The sequence below is a fragment of the Galeopterus variegatus genome, unplaced genomic scaffold, assembly GCF_000696425.1.
Source record: "Galeopterus variegatus unplaced genomic scaffold, G_variegatus-3.0.2 Scaffold7814, whole genome shotgun sequence".
Taxonomy (NCBI): Eukaryota; Metazoa; Chordata; class Mammalia; order Dermoptera; family Cynocephalidae; genus Galeopterus; species Galeopterus variegatus.
Genome location: NW_007733925.1, coordinates 4,795 through 22,084, shown reverse-complemented (window position 1 = coordinate 22,084; position 17,290 = coordinate 4,795). Strand labels below are relative to the sequence as shown.

Below are 17,290 nucleotides of genomic sequence, written 5' to 3'. Positions count from 1 at the left end.
GATTCAATCTTTGAAATAAAAGTTGCAATAGGAATCCAAAATATGATTAGCATTGTTCTTGCAATGGGTTGATTGAACCAATTCTTAATCCTGACTCTCTTAAAGCACTGTTTTCCATAAATAGAAATCAAGTTTGTTTAAGCTGATTAGTACAAAATTTTATATGAATTTTCAACATGTTTTTAAACAGAATGGATTTATTGTTGTTGCACATGTTGCTGCTGCTGCTTTTAACTCTTTTTTCTTATCATAAAAAGTCAATATGTGTTCGTTTTAGAAAATACAAATGAGCCAAAAGAACAAACTGTCATCATATCACCACTTCAAAATAATCATAGTTAACTTTCCAGGATATTTTCTACACACCCACATATTTTACATCTACAAAAATGCAAATATTATTTACATTCTGATTTTAATCAGCTTTTTCATGAAAGATAACATTCAATCTTCCCCATTACAATATATTTGTATTATAATATCTATTAAAAGATGAGAATTCAAGTGTATGATTATACCTCAATATAATCAATCATTTATTGGTTTTTAATTATTTATGCTGCTTCCAATTTATTTTGTTTTTAAAATGCATTTTAACAGACCTCCTTAAATATTTCCTAGAGGTGGAATTCCTTAAAAACACTGTTTATGCACACAACAGCAAAATTTCAATCCATCCAGTTAACAAATGAGAATCTACTTTTTGTACCAGGCAAAAGTATTCAAGTCACCAGAGATTCAACAATTAAAAACAAAAACAAAAACCCTACCCTCGTGGTGTTACATAGTAGTGTATGAGAGGGCCCATTTCCCTGAACTCATACTATCACTGGGCTTTTAAAATCTGTGTGACTTTGATAGAAGGAAAAAACTAGTTATTCTGATTTTTTTTAATTTCTTTTTTTATTAGCATGTGCATTATTACAAATCGTACTTACTCTTTGTGCCTCTTACCCAATTCCTCCCGGACGCCACCCCTCCCTCTTTTCCATCTCTAGTAACCAAAGTCTGATGTTTTATTACTAAAGTTAATTATTTTTATAAATGCTTACTGGCTATTTGTATTTAAAGATCACATTTTCTTTTCCTCTTTGCTTATGCCAACTAATACCTGTGCATGCTAGCATAAGGCAATAATTTCATGGAAAGAAGAAAAGTTTTTTATAAATTATATGGCTAGTTAAAAACAGTTGTTATGATAATTTAGGCCTCTTAAAATAGAAGTTGTCCTTTAAAGCAAATAATCTACAAATTCCCTTTTTCACCAAATCTGAATGGTCTGAATGATACAAAGATTGAATATGAATCATGTGCATTAAAAGAAACCACTCTTTAATTCATGATATTATTTTTTAATTATGGGTTGTGCATTAAAAGAGCTGACATTTTGAGGTTAGCAATCTTTTATTTAGCAATATCAATTAATCTCTTACAAAAACTTTTTCACCTACAGGATGATCAATCTTAAAATCACAATCGCATTTTCATTTTTGTTACGCTTTATCATTTCCATCTTTCATGAATGGGGAGGCAATAGGATAAAATAATCCTCCAGAAAATAGTCTTCCCAGAGCTGTGTTTACTAGACTCAGGAATGCTCTCCACATATCTGCAATTTAGAAGAACTTGCTTTGCAAATGATGGTAGTGACGCTTACTTCTCACACCCACGTAGTTCTTGCTGGTCACTAATCCACAGTGGGGACACCAGGGCCCTGTTCTGAGAGTGGTATTTGCTCAGGATGGAGCTCTCTCTTCCAGCCCTCCATCCAGACTTTCAGTTTCTCCAGCAACCCTTCAAATCCTGCTGGGGTCAGTAGCAGGGTTGGTAGGGCAGGAAAGAGACTGCTGTGACTTAGACATTTCCCATCTTCTCCAACATTTTCTCTAACCAAGCTAATGAGTTTAAAGTGCTTAGCAAGACACGGCAAGGCACACTGGAAGCCCACAACAGCGCTACTTGCCTTTCTTATGCTTGAACACCAGCTCACATTCACTATGTGCTTCCTGCATGCCAGGAGTGAATTAAGTATTTAGCATCTCATTTAAGTCCTCTATGGTGGAGCTGTTATTTTCTTCAGTTTACATGTAAGGAAACGAACCCTTGGAGAGGGCACATAATTTGTCTAAGGTTATCTAGTTAATAATAACAGCAGCTAATAATTGTGGGCTGCGTTTTCATATACAACTGCACAGAAGAAACTGGAAATCTAGAAGTTGTGTTTTGTTTTGTTTTTTCTCTCAGTAACATGCAGCAACTTTGATTTTTCTAAAGCTTACAGATAATACAGATATCTACAGCCCACAATACAGATATCTAGTGACCTTACTGGCTGTCTAGGGATACCCTAAGAGGGACAGCACCTTGATACTGAAATGAAAAGAAACTACAAGAGAAATCCGTAATGGCAATCTAGTTTAAAAGCTAGATCACAAAGTTCCTTTAGTAGTATTATGGGCTGAATTGTATCTTCTCTGCCAAATTCATATGTTGAAGTTCTAATCCCCATACCTTAGAAAGTACCTGTATTTAGAGATAGGGCCTTTGAAGGGGTGATGAAGGTAAAATGAGGTCATATGGGGGGGCTACCTAATCCAACATGACTGGGGTCTTTAAAAAAGAGGAGATTAGGACACACACACACACACAGAGGAAAGACCATATGAAGAGACAGAGGAGAAGGCCACCCTCATTCCAGAGAGACCCTCAGAAGAAACCAACTCTGCTGACCCCTTGATCTTAAACTTCTAGCCTCCAGAAATGTGAGAGAATAAATTTCTGTTGTTGAAGCCACCCAGGCAGTGGTGCTTTGTTATGGCAGCCCTAGCAAACTAATACAGATGGAGTTCAACAATCGCTAATATCTGAAATTAAGAGCGTTCCTGATTACTCAAAGTTCTTTCTTAAAAATCAGGAATCTAGGCCAGAAAAACAAAAAGAAATTGTTACAGGGTGAATCTAGTAAAAAGAAATTCAAGTTATTTTACAAATTATTTTATCATACTGGAATTTTATTGCTTCCAATGGAACTTGACTTAGAGAAACAGTGACTAGGGCCTTGCCACGTTGTTATTTGGTTTAGCTTGATGATGCTTATGGTAACAGTGTTTGACCTGAAGGCAAATTGGAGAAGCTTTCTGAATTTCTTCCCACAGCTACGTGGATACACTTACTGTGGAAAGAATAAACTTTTGCAGATTCTCTTTAAATTTGCTGTGGATGGGCAGAAACTGAAATGCCTGAGAAATGCTGGCGTTGCCTGCTGTTAAAATCAGAAGAAAATGCATGCATGACTAATGGAAGAAACATCTCAAAAGAAAGAGAAAAAGCTGAAGAATGATTTAAATCTTATCCAAAGATATTAAAAGTGATTGTTGATAACAAAAGTCCCTTTGACTTTCAATTCACTATTTTTAAAGTGCATACATGGTACAGAGAAAATGAAAATTCGAAGTTAGCCCTGACCTCAAATATTTCTTCTTAGAATATGGAAAAAAGACACACACAAATAGCCATATTTTTATGTAGATTTTGGTAAATATCTGTAATGAAAATAAAAATGTAATGAAATCATAGAGGACAGAGAGAGTAATCACATCTGGCCAGGGCTCTGGACGAAACCAGTTGGGAGAGCATTCGCGTTGGGTCTGGAGGATGACAGGTGGGGTTGAAAAGGAGGTTTCAAGACAGACAGATTGACACAAGGAAGAACAGATGTTGAGTGCAAACCATGGTCAGTGAAAAAGTAGGAGTCTGACATGCTTACATGAGGGAAGTATTGAGAAGATGGGGCCATTGACCCCGAACTTGACCTGGGTTTAGTCCTGTGTTTGACCTTTACTAGTTTTATGACCTCAATCTTCTTGAGCCTCGAATTCCTCACCTGTGAAAGGGAGATAATAATTCAAACCCTATAACTGTGAAGATTAAAAGTGAGTATGTTGAGTGAAATCTCCCCCTAGCAGAGGCTGGCTGATATGTAATAAAAATGCAGTAAATGTTAGCTAAACCTAAATAGTTTAGACTTGATTCTGTAAGAAACGGGGACCCAATGAAGTTTTTGAGCATGCAAATAAGATGACAGGTAGTAGACATTTGGAAATGTATCCTAGCAGTACCATATGTAGAATGAACTGAGGGCAGCTGTTGTGCACAAAGGAAGACCCATGAGGAGAGTGTTCCTACAGTGTTGCTTTGAGGTGGTGAAAGCTGAAGCAGGGCTGTGCTGCTGGGATGGGAAGGAGGTGATGGGTGTGAGACACTTCCCTGGAAAGCAAATGGCACTGGAATATGTTCCTGGGACATGGACTGCTGTTCAGAATATCAGATTCTAGTCCTGTGGCTCTTTTCTTAAGTGGTGATATGACCTCTGTTGAGCTACCTCTGCAGATTCTGTTTTTGCAAGTACACAATAAAGAGATTGGAAAAATCCGTAAGTGTTCCTAGAGCACTAAAATACTCCATGCCTATTTGAATCAATAGATTTGTCAAGCTGATTTGATGAGAAAGCAAGGAGCATAAGGGAAACAGAGAAACTGAATATAACATGAAGCAAAAAGCTTTAAACCTGAGTTAGTGGATTGGTAGATGATGTCATTACTGGGCATATGGAAGAAAAGAAAATGAACAAGTTTGGGGGACAGTATGATGAATGTTACTTCTAACTGTTTGAAGGGCTGTCCTCCAAACAATTGGACACAAAATTTTATGAGTATTCAGAAAATTAGTTATTTGAGTCTATCTGCTGTACCATGTAAATATCAGATATGAAAACAAATATGTTTTCTTTAATTTATAGATTCTTTTTATTGGAGATTCAACCAACAGAGGGATCATGTACTATCTGATCGAAAGAGTGAATGAAACGTTGCAGGAATGGCAGAAGGTGCATGGCACTAAATTCTATCACGTCAATGGTGGGAAGACTTTGATCAGTTATTCCTACTATCCCCAGTTCTGGATAAGCCCGTCATTGAGACCAACATTTGAAAAAGCACTTGAACATCTCTTGCAAAGGTACAATGGGACTATTACAAATGGCACAATGCCACAACATACGGTGTTTTACCGGCAGTCATAATTGCTCCCTGTATATCAACCGTGCTGAAAAGCTTAGATGCCAAGTAATGTGGCTGAAAATGAGTAGGAAATGACAAGGAGATCCTGTGATCAGGATGCCAGATATGGTTCAATGAAATGTGAGGCAATGCAGTTAAAATGTTTACCATCTGTTTTAAGGCAGCATGTGTTGTTTTTGTTTCTGGATTTCAGATCACGTCCCCTAGAGAATACCAGCCAGACTGTACTGGTTGTTGGTGGTGTCCAGTGGCTTAATTCCAATCACCTGCAAATTATTCACAAGGTTTTGAAGAGGTAAATTTAAATTTCTGCAACAGTAACTGTCATTAGTTTTCTAAGTTAGAAAAAGTATTGAGGTGACTAAGTTTTATTTTACTTAAAGAACAACTTATAATTTAGAATTAAGTACTTAAAGTCTAATTTAAAATATTTCAAAATTCTTTTGTCTCCAGTCACAACATGGTTCTTCAGTATCCAAATTTCCACTTATACAGATCGAAACATAACACATAAAACTCTATGCACAAAAGAAGAAAAACCTAATGTAAATTAAATCTATAAAATGGGAATATGCCATAGTCACATTCTAAAATAGTTCCACCTTATGTATTTTTGTAAACAACAGATATCTAGAAATATCATTGAAGTTGGTGACTTTAGAATTCTGATTTTTTCATTCAGGGAAAATTTGCTCAATATCCTAGTGATCATCAAGACTTTGGGAATTGGATTTCATCTACCAGTGGATGGAGTGCATTTCTTAACACAGGTAAGCGCATATCCTCTGGGCTATGTGAACTTAGGTTTCTATAAGGATCCTTCCTGGAAAAGGACCCAGAAAGCACAATATATTATATTGAGCAACCTTCATCCAAATCAAAGGAGAGAATATATTTAAGGATTATGATTTCAAATCAATTATAATTATTCCTGGAGACAAGGAGACCACAGCCCACACATATGTTGCAAATAATGCATTGAGTCCATAAAAGAAAGAGGGTGCCAAACTATGCAAAAATAAAGGCCTGAGGAGTATATGAGAGAGATCGTGCTATAAGCATCCCTTACCCCGCTAATGTTTCATACACCTTTAAAGGCTATGCGAAAAGCCTTTCTTTTCTTCTGGTTTATGCTGAAACCATGAATGAAATTGTCTGTATGGATGAGTCCTTTGGGAAAGAGTGGTCTTTTTGAAGATGATTTTTGATTGATTGATTTTTTTTTTTTAAAAATCAGCTTTGAAGTAGTATCTCTGGTCAGATATTTATAAATGAAAGGAGTTAGGGGTCTCTAAACAGTTCTTATGGAAGATAGTAAATTAGTCTCAGTGCTGAATGAAAGTCTCAGAACAGAGAAGAAAGCCACCATTTGCAGGTTAGAGAACCAGCTGCTCTTGCTCAAGTGAGGAGAGTTCAGGAGCAGTGAGAGATCGCAGAGTCATGGCTGAGAGATCACTGGGACCTGAGCAGACAGGAAGGAGGTTCGATGTAAGGAGGTGGAGATGTGTTTTTGTGTTTGCATTCAGCGCTCCTAACTTTCCCCAGCACAATACATGACCCCCCTCTCCTTACTTGGAACTTTATCTGCCTGGACACCAGATCTTCTGTGAGGCAAAAACAGAAGAACTGATAGAAAGTGGCTAAGGTAAAGCCTCCAAATTTAGCATCTCGAGGCCGAGGCCAGGGGGTAATTTAAAGTGAGTTGAGTTTTGAACATCTGGGGTAGCTAAGGGTTTAAGACTATTGGGGATCAGGAGAGAGGACCTTTGATAAATTTTGCTGTGGGTTGTGAGTTGGATGCCCTGTAACGTTATTTGAAAGCTACAGGTCAAGACTGCAATTTCTCCTTGAGGACTCTGGTAGCTCCACCGTGCTTCTTTGACTGCAGCTCCACGCAGCAACTGGAGTACGTGCGGCCCCTCTTACATTTAGGCAACTAACTCAGAGTCAGTTCATCTCAGCAGACATTTATACTCAGCAGTACACCTGCCACCAGGGCTTTGATGGTGCTCATTGGGCCTTTCAACTGAATGAAGACAAAAGAAGGGAAGAAGAGGAGGGACAAAAACTGGAAAGAGAGAGAAAAGGATAATGGCCTGCAAGTGAAGGCAGAAAATAAATCTGAACTCCTCATCATATGCTCACACGGTCATTGGAGACTGGCCTCTGCGTCCCCTGTAGACTTAGCCTTTGCTACCAGTACATAAGCATGTATATGCATGCATGCACACACATACACACACACACACAACACACACAACACTCACAACATCACTCATTAGGCTGAGTGTGTTTCAGTTTCTCAAGCACACTGAGCACTCAGCTACCTCCAGGCCATTGAAATCACTGTTCCCTCTTCTTGGAGCCCACTCTCCCATCACCCCCACACCTGGGTCACTTTCAGTCACCCTTCATGTGTTAGTATCAGTGCTGTTTCCTCTGGGAAAACTTATATGACACACTAGTCTAGGTTGGCCACTCCTGCCATAAGCTCCTATAATAGTGTCTTCTATTCACACTCATGTCACTCCATGCATAATCCTTGGTTGTCTGTCTCTCCTGCTGGACTGTAGCCTCTGTGGGCAAGGACATGGGAGTGGGGGGAGCTTGCCTGGCTCACTCTGGTACCCCAAATGCCAAACACTATTCTCAGCACATAGTAGACCCTCAAAAAATGCCTGGTACACAAATGAGTGAGTGATATTTTTTATGATTTGGATCCTCCCAGATTGCCCCTTCTGGACAAACATTTATTCTCATGTCCTAATGAGGTGTCACCCCTGAGTCCCAGCAGGAATTGTCTTTTGCTGCAGAGACCTAACTTGCCCAGGCAGGAGTACAAGACTCAGCCCCCTTTCCTTAACTTGGGCCATCCCAGCTCTAGACCTCCCAGTGGGATCAGCAAAAGCCTCAGTTGCAGCTGCATTTCTGCCCCATTCTTCCCCCCTCGCTCCCTCTCACGTGCTGATCCCAAAAGTGCTGTCCTATTAGCTCTCTGCTTGCAAATTTCTTTGAGTCTATTTCCCACCGAACTGAGTTTTCTCTGGAAAACTTTTCTAGATTCTGCTTAAAGTTCCACGTACCTTCCCTAATTAGACACATTGAAATTGAGAAAACACTTGTAACCGGGCCAAAAACCCAATAACCTACAAACAATATTGAGCGCACTGAGCATCATTTTTTATATACTCATTGAGACACAAAGCAAATTTGCATCTGTCTCTTTTCCTCCAAATCTCTTCTTTATCAGCCTTTTCTATTCACTATATTTTGTGGCAAACACTCTTCTTTGAACGTCACATAAAAATAGGCATGGAAGCACAGTGGAGAAGACAGAAAATCAGATGTATTTGCACTGCTCCTTTTGCCTTGCAGTTGAATTAACAAATGAAAGTAATTATTTGCTCTTTTACCTGAAATATGGAAAATTGTTTTTGTCCTTTAGTAAGAGAGAGTACAATTCCCTCCCTGTGTCAGTTTGGGTTCTCCAAGGAACAGACACCAAGACAGGTTTAGTCGAACAAGAAGATTTATTAGGGGGAGTGCCCAGAAAGGATAAAGGGAAGGGTGCAGGGAGAGTTTCAGAACACAGCGTGCAGTGCCTGTCACTCAGTCTTGCTCCTAATAGCTTTCGAGCGCCTACTATGTGTTGGGAACTGTGTTTGGCGGTAACGTGCCTGATATGGAAGAAGAGGAAGAAGGGTGGATTGGGTAGGAAGAGTCTCAGAGTGCAGTTAATCTGAGAAACTCTTGGCTAGGCTGATGAGAAGTCCTGGAGCTAGAGTAGTTAGAGCTGTCCCTCCCCTTGACGGAGTGGGCCTGAACTAGAACGTGGTCCTGTGCAATCATCACCTGGGACATGGCAGGGGAGAGAGGGAAGGAAAAATGTGGTCTAAGTAGCAGCAGCTGGAGCCTTCACTCAGTTTTGCTGCTTCCTGAAGCATGCTCCACTGTCTCTTTCCCGACTAGCATCCAACTAGCAAACCTCACCTCCTGCTGTCACCCTGCCTCTGACACAGCTACTCCTTTTCTGTACTAGCCCAGAACCTGGCATATTTACTTCCAATAAAGGACTTACTAAATGCCATATATCTGTTAGAATGTGGTGTCCTAAGAACAGGGAACAGGCTTATTTATCCTGTTGTTTCTATCCTTCAGCAAGAGCTAAGTGCAAAGCAGATGCTAATTAATATTCAGGTGACTAAATGACTGAGAATGCAAATGGGTGGTGGTAGCATTTGTAATTCTCAAATACAGGTTTTTAAGTTGAGAATTTTAGATATTTTGATGGGTCCTGTGGGCAATAAATTTAACTATTTTTTATGGAAGGGAGAGTTGAAAACTGTCTGCCACTATAGATTTTTATGTATTACTGTATTACATATTCATAAATGGTCACATTTATGTTTTTAGTTAAAAAATAGAACATATATCTATTTTTTTAATGCATGTGAAATTCTTTTAGCCTTTTCTGTTCACTACCTTTATTTTGTGGTCACAATATGACCAATCTCTGTTTTTTACGATTTCTGTTTTTATCTTTTTTAGATAACATTTACATGATTTCTGAGTTATTAAATCATAAAACAATTCTATACCAATAAAAACCCATATTCTTCTGCTTGCAACACAGAGTGAAGTACAGAACTTATGGAAAGAAAATTTGATCATCCTGGATGCTGCAAAAAAATATGGCTACGAAGTAGTTGACACATTTGCTATAACAATGGGGCGATACAAAGAGTTTCTGCAGGGGAAGTGTGGATGTCATTTCCATGAGGTATTTATGATGGTTCTCCAATTTTTACAGCTTTTGATTTTTTAAAAAATTTTGTTGAATCTTTAATTGCACTGTCAGTCTTAATTTGTATGAAAAAAAAAATGATGTCAGAAGGAAATTAAATGTGTTCATTATCACACAGCCAAAGCATGTAGTAATCACAATACTGGCTCTACAAAATGAGGTGTTTAAAAATTAGTTTATTTAGACACTTCAAAACTGGAATCATTGGTCAACAAAGGCATAAAGATAGGCACCTGGACAGTGCTGCCTTCTCTAATAAACCTCAAGCCTTCCCATCAGAAACTGCATCCAAAGAAGACAACAAAAAATCTTCCGTGAAGGCGGCTTGCAAACCAAGTTGATTTAATGTGCTAAACTAATGAATGACCTTCCTCCGTTGGTTTATGCAACGCATAACGGGAGGACCTGCTGTGTTCTGAGCAGTTTTGTGTGTGTCCTCTCCAGGGGTGAAAATGATTTTATTTATAACCAGTAATTAAATAGGCTTAGTTCATGAGATGGTAGCAGAAAACAATTTTCTTCTTTTCTCTCCTGTCCTTTCAAACTCCTCTGTGGATTATTTCCACTCTACCAAATCTTAGGTAAGTCTCTGACTTTACTACCACTTTCAGGAAACAAAAGGTCTCCAATCACTTTCAGGCATAAGAGTATCACTTCAGTACCAAAATTGTCCAGTCCTGTGTCATAACCACATAAGTCACTCCCCTCCCCCAGCGCAAGTTTGCCTTAGTTTCAAAAGCCTGAAGCAGGGAGAAAATTCCAGAGGCTTCTTTGCTATTTCCCTATCTTGCTTTGCTGTTCTTCTGATACCTCTTTCTGCACTGAATCAGAGTAGAGAGGGGATGTGAAGGACAAGAAAGGTCTTAGTTGGCTGGCACAGGCATAACCCAGCCACGTGCTCTCTGGGTGTAGCATGCTACTAATTTCTTTTTGAAGAGTGTTTTTGTGAGTTTTCTTAAGGAGACACCCCATGCACTAGGACCTCTGCTATAACTTCCTTGATGGGAGCAATACCTCTCTTGCAGCTGGATTTCTTCTTTGGCCCCTTGGCATCCAACTGTTGGGGATCATTTGCCCCCCTAGGCATCCTTTTGGAAAATATTTAAAATAGCACTAGGCTTACTATACACACAAGGGTACCTCAAAGTGTCCATGGAAAAATGGAATTAAAAGATAATACACATCTTCCCATGAAGTATTTGAAGACCCCTCATAGTTACTCACATGTGGTCTACAGAAATATGCACGCGTCCTTGCTCTGCTGTTGCTGGAAATACAGTAATTCCCAGTGACCCCTTCTCTTTCACTCTCGCCCCCTCACTTTAGTGCTCACTCTCTCTGCCACCTTAAAGCTGAGCTATAGCCACAGTGCCTTATACCAATTTTAATGCTCCCCAAGCCCCAACAGACATGTGTCCAGCTCTCCAAGATGGTCTCTTGAAGGACACTCTCACTTGGCTTAAAGCAAGGGTGAAGCAACACCCCCAAGCAGAAGACCACAAAGCATTTGAAAACTTCTCACAAAGAAATTCTCTCCCTTCCTTCTTCTTCATCTCCCAAGTCTTTTGATGAGATAAAGGTTTGCAAAACTGAATTCTGTCCACACTTTGCAAGTCTTGCATAGTTTGTCCAGACATTGATTGGAATATGAGGTTACTTGGCTTCTGTTGTTTTGCTCTTGGTCTCAGGAGAGTCAGCTGAAAAGGAGATGGAGAGTGCCTCATTTTATCTTCCTGTCAGATATTGATTCATTCATTTTTTCATGCTTGGCCCATATGGTGAACCAGGATGCATCCATTAATGGGTTGACTAGTGAGATGACAACTAAGGTTTCCTTCTGATCCTGTTTTTCAGCCCTTAGCTGACTGCCAGAATATATCTTGGTCCCCAGATTCTTACAAATACCCCAAAGGGCACTGAATTGGTTCTTTGGCATGATTTACTGAGGAATTCATATTGTCCTTTTATATGACCAATGGAACTGCATCCCAGAAGTGAGAGCCCACAGCCATAGTAGAGAACATGATATTTCACATTTTGATCTAGCAGCTTGAAGCTTGGCCATGCTGCTGCAGGACAGATTTTTAGCTGAGGATACTGTCTGTCTACTAATTTCCTCCACAAAAAAATATACCACCCTTACAGTATTTATTCTATTTGCCAAAAGACAAGACTTAGAAACGGATAGCCTGGAAGAGAAAGAAAAGTGAGCTTGCAGCTCAGCCTGCCCAGAATCACAGTTGGCCACAAAAGGAACCCGGTGGTTGCCAAATCCACAGAAAATGGGGACTTTGAGAGACAGCATACAGATTGGATTTTTTGCCTTTTAGAAAATATTTGTTTATTTATGATTACATAATGTGTCTTCAATTAGTATTTTGTGGGGAGAATGTCTGCTTTTCTTTTTCAGCTTTTGTGCTCTGAAAGTCTAAAAAGGAAACGTCTTTCAATGATTTCCAACATGGCTCCAATTAAAAACAGAAGATACCCTTCCACATGATTGCATTACATGTATCTCTTGTCACAATGTCAACCAGTTCCCAATAATAGTCATGGAATTTGAAAACCACAAAAAAGACTGTTTGAACCATCAGAATTAGAATATAGGCTTATAATTATTACTAATAAAAACTATCCTTCATTTGCATAATGATGATTTAAGCATGTCAGGCAAAATTGCTGCATTATCTGATTTTATAATTGTGTGTGTATGTAATTATAGTATTTCACCTTTATCTGATGGGGATAGGATCCAAGCCCCTCAGTGGATACATGAAATCACGGGTAGTACTGAAACCTATGTATACACTACTGGGTTTTTTCCTATACACACAAACCTATAATAAAGTTTAATTTATAAATTAAGCACAGTAAGATATTAAGAATTAATAATAAAATAGAATAATTTTAACAATATACTGTAATAAAAGTTACATGAATGTGTTCTCTCTCTCTCTCTCTCTCTCTCTCTCTCTCTCTCTCTCTCTCTATCAAAATATCTTGTACTGCACCACTGGTAACTAAAACCACAGAAAGTGAAACTGCAGATAAGGGGGTACTACAGGATCATGTGCAAGTTGCTTTTTCTTTATTTCCAATGTATGCTGTTTTGATGGCAAGCCATATAGTTTTCCCCTAGATTGTCTCAGTTGATTTCAGAGTAGTAGTATCCATTTTGAAGTTGTCATGTTTAAGCTGAAACGTGTTTCCAGGAGTGTTTGCCTTCCAGTTACAATGTAGAGCTGATAAGATCATCCTTCTCAATTGACACCCTTCATCATAGAGTCTTTAAACTCATTCATCATTTAAGCATAAATTGTCACTTACCTCTCGAACAATTTGTACCATTTGCAGCTAAGGAAGTCCCTAGTGCTGACACTAGACTTTTTGTACTAGACTTATGTTTTATAATCTTTCTAAACTATTGCCCAACATCTTAAAACACTGTTAGCTCATTACAACTAATCGAGAAAATCTAAAACTCCTTATGAGAGATGTTTTGATGATGAATGTAGCAAGCCAGGAAAAAGTTGATTACTGGTCTCAAGCAAAATGTATTAAAGGGCAGAAACTTCATTGATAAAATTTTCTTCCTCTGTGCTCATCTTAGGAGCTTGGCAAAGAAAGTTCGCCATAACATAATAGCAAGAATTGGAAACAGCTGTATTAGAACTATAACAATTTTTTGGTTTGGGAGCCTTGTATCTTCTGGTTTTCAATTAAAGTATCTCCACAATAGATTTGAGGATACCTGAGAAGGGTTGGTATAATCATTACAGTAAATTCCTGAAGTTTCCTTGGTGGTTTGTGGTCAGAATTCTATCATAGACATAACAAACCTGCTTCAGTGAGCTCTTGTTGCCATAGGTGAGATGAAAGGTCTTGAAGCGTCTCTTTCATCTGTCAAGCCACCGAAATAGAAAATGTTGCCACCACGAATCTATAAACAATTTCCCAACTGGTGTGCATCAATTTTGACTAAAATGTTTCTGCTGATTATAAAAGCAGGTGTTTCTCTTCATGGGTGGAAATGGAATTTTGTTTTCTCAATGTTGACGCAGAACAACAAACACGATCCAGGTAGCTCTTGCCCAAGAGAGGTTTTGGATGGTGCCTTTAGTTTTATGGCAAACATCTACTGTGAACAAGCTAAACCTGGAAGGGATGCAATGATATTATCAGCTCAATCCTGCCTGCAGAAAGTGCAAACCCACACTCAATTGTTATGTGATTATTAAGTAGTCTAATAGGTTGTACAGACCTTATATAATATCTTTGTTTTCTGGCAAATGTAGCTATAGCTTTTGACTCAGTGAATAAAAACCATCTGGCATCACTCCCCAGCACTAACACCAGCAGGTTTCCTTTGACTCTGGCACAAGAAAAAGAAGAAAAAATGGAGTTTAAGTTCTTTGTCAGAGATTATTTCTCATTATTATTTAATCTTAATCTTATAATCTTTATTCTCTAATGTTAATTAAATAAACAAGATTATCTGACCTAGAAATAAAGTTTTTCTCTGTCTTCTTTAAACTTTAAAATTTTACTATCTAAAACAAATGGAGGAAAAAAAACCTTTAAATTCATCTATCTAAAAAATTGAAGTAATAACTTTAAGGGGAAAAAAACCAAAATGATCTAAATATAGTTAATTGACATAGACAATCCCAGAACTTAACTATCAGCATGGTTATTTTTAATAAGTTAGCAATAACAACTTAATTCAAAAGATCATTTTGGGGGCCGGCCCGGTGGCGCACTGGATAGTGCGCCGCTTGGGAAGCGCGGCGGTGCTCCCGCCCGAGGGTTCGGATCCCACATACTGACCGGCTCCCGCTCACTGGCTGAGCGAGGCGCGGGAGCAACACCGAGGTTTGCAATCCCGTTGCCGGTCCCTGGTCTGGTACGGAGGCAACACTGAGGGTTGCGATCCATTGCCGGACACGGAAAAAAAAAAAAAAAAAGATCATTTTGAGTATCTATGTAAGCATTGTACTACTGCTGTAAAATGAGTTGAGAACATCTTATAGGACTCCCATAAGCATTCCAAAAGGAGAATTCCAAAGGGAGAATTAATATTCCCTTTAAATCTTCTTCCCCTCTGGTATTCCCTAATTTACCCTATTGCTCTGCCATTTACAAACCAGAGCCACTTTTGACTCCTGCTCATCTTTCTCTAGTCCCTTAACAACCCCCAACCAACCAGTTACTAAGTCCTGTTTACATACTAAATATTCCCCCAAGTCTTTCCCTTACACTCTGTTTCAAATGCCTCAACCTTGCTTATTCTTATATTTAGTTATCCAACATTTGTTTTGTGAGTCCAGTTCTTGAGATTAACAGTAGTGATGCAAAATTAAATAAGACATATTCTTTGCCTTCAAGACATTGCAATCAGAGGGCCAGGCATTAAAAAATCCCTATTTTGAAACAGTATGTTAGGTGGCATGTAGGAAATATGAACAGGATGTTATGAAAACACCAAGAAGGGGTACTTAACCCGATCTAAGGACTGAGGAAACCTCTCCTCGAGACACTGTCCAAGTTGATTATTAAAGGATGAACAGGCACTATTCAAGGTAATAGGGTGGTGGCAGAGAGAAGGCCAATCCAACCCTTTGAGACAATGTGAACCAAAGTAGCTCTGAAATATCCTAATGTTCTCAGGGAATCACAAGGAATTCTGTGTATTGTAGAACATCAATTACAAAAGGGAACTGGAAAAAAGTAGGAGAGGGCCAGATCATGGTCAGCAGTAGCTTAGACTTCATCTTGTAAGTGATAGAGCAAAGAGAAGAGTGAGAGGGTCATGTTTTTGTTCTAACTAGTTAAGACTGATAGCAGCAAGGAAGGAAGATTTGGAGAGAACTAAGTCAGGGAGAGAAGTTAGGAGATTTTTTTCTTAAGTCAGATGAGAGACGTTAAAGGCTCACCCAAATCAGGTTCTGAGATGATTTAGTACAAAAATCCTGTTGCAAAGGGAGCATCCTATATAGAATGTTGATAACACCAATTAAATTGGGATCTTCCTTTTCCACTTGAAACCCCAAGAAAAAGACTTTAAAGACACGAAGCTATTTATCCCCCAGTAAAAGACACAATAAGAAATAACTCATAACAGATGAGAAATCTGAATTCACTTATGAAATTTGACTTAGCAGGCAAAGGAAGTTACAACTTAAAGTGTCTGGAGAGGAGAAACCTAAACTGGACGTGGGGCATAAGAGGACAGATCCTCTTAATAGCTCACCAGCTGAAGAAATGAAGTGCTGAGGAAGGCAGGTCAGAAAACAACTGGTTGAAAGTCTATGTGCAAAATTGTTAGATATTCGAGTCCCTCACTCTGCTCATGCAGTTAAGAACCTACATCCACACATACAATATCTTTTAAAATTGAACTGCAGGGAGTCTGGACTCAGAAACACAGATAAAGTAAAAAACAAATTAATCTAGAACAGAAAGATGAAGGTGAAGTTGGCAGCTGAAGGATGGAGTCCAAACTTCTCCTTAGACCCCTCAGAATGTAGCAGTCAGGTATATGCCACCACAGACGCAGAGCTGGAGAACTCTTCTGACAAGAAACTTAATGGCACTGTGGAAAGTCTCCTTTGCGAAGGCCAAAGTCATGCTGAGCAAATCCCTACAGTGAAGTCAGCAGGTGGAAATGTTGGTCCACACAAATTATTTCTAAATAACATTTTGGTGCCTTATCCTTAAAATTTTAAGTTCAAGAGAGATACATGGAAACAAATATCTGTGAGTTAAGGTCAAATAGATTCCAAGATCCAAGATATACATTTAAATAGAGCAGGGTAGGCACTTAGCTTATAATCAGACTCATAAAGTTCATTTAAATAGTATTGAAAACTCAGTAACGTAAATATTCAGCTCCTTTCTTAAACTGAGTTTAAGACAAAGAAGTCAGTCTCTGGGGAACTACATGGGAGTGCAAGATAAAACCAACAATTTAATATTGAATTGGTAAACTTCTGGTCTGTAGCTCCTTATAGTCAATCTCCCCACCTCAGAACAGGTTTTGTTCCCAGATCCAATGCCGAGCTCAGTTTAGGGGCAGGCATTACAGAGGCTCACGTGTCTGATTAAGAAGGGCTGGGGATTAGAGGAGGGGTGGGAGACAGACAATATGCTGATTGCAAATCTGGAGACACCAAAACAAAAACACCCAAAAAATAAAACTCATTCCTAAAGAAAATTTTAGTCTTCCCCCTAATTCTCAGCATCTTTGACCCATTCAGAAGTTGGACTCCCTTCAATCAAAACATAGCTTATTTCATGTGGCCATAATTAAATATTTGAGGGGTTATGGGGTGAAATGAAATAAATCCTTCTTATCTTTCAAAATTGCATGATGTCCTGAAATGAAATTATGAATTATAAGGACTGGCTT

The 17,290-nt window shown here is 38.8% G+C and overlaps 1 protein-coding gene across 1 annotated transcript in view; it reads left to right on the top strand.

The window, feature by feature from the left end:
- The window catches only part of LOC103607901 (cadherin-like and PC-esterase domain-containing protein 1), a gene marked incomplete at its 3' end in the record, with an annotated part of 28,544 nt that extends 18,686 nt beyond the window's left edge, over positions 1-9,858 (top strand). The window contains exons 3-6 of the mRNA XM_008592362.1: positions 4,799-5,016; positions 5,272-5,373; positions 5,761-5,848; positions 9,712-9,858. Of these exons, the coding sequence (XP_008590584.1) occupies positions 4,835-5,016; positions 5,272-5,373; positions 5,761-5,848; positions 9,712-9,858 (519 nt within the window). The remainder of the gene's footprint in view (positions 1-4,798; positions 5,017-5,271; positions 5,374-5,760; positions 5,849-9,711) is intronic.
- Positions 9,859-17,290: the final 7,432 nt, after the last annotated feature.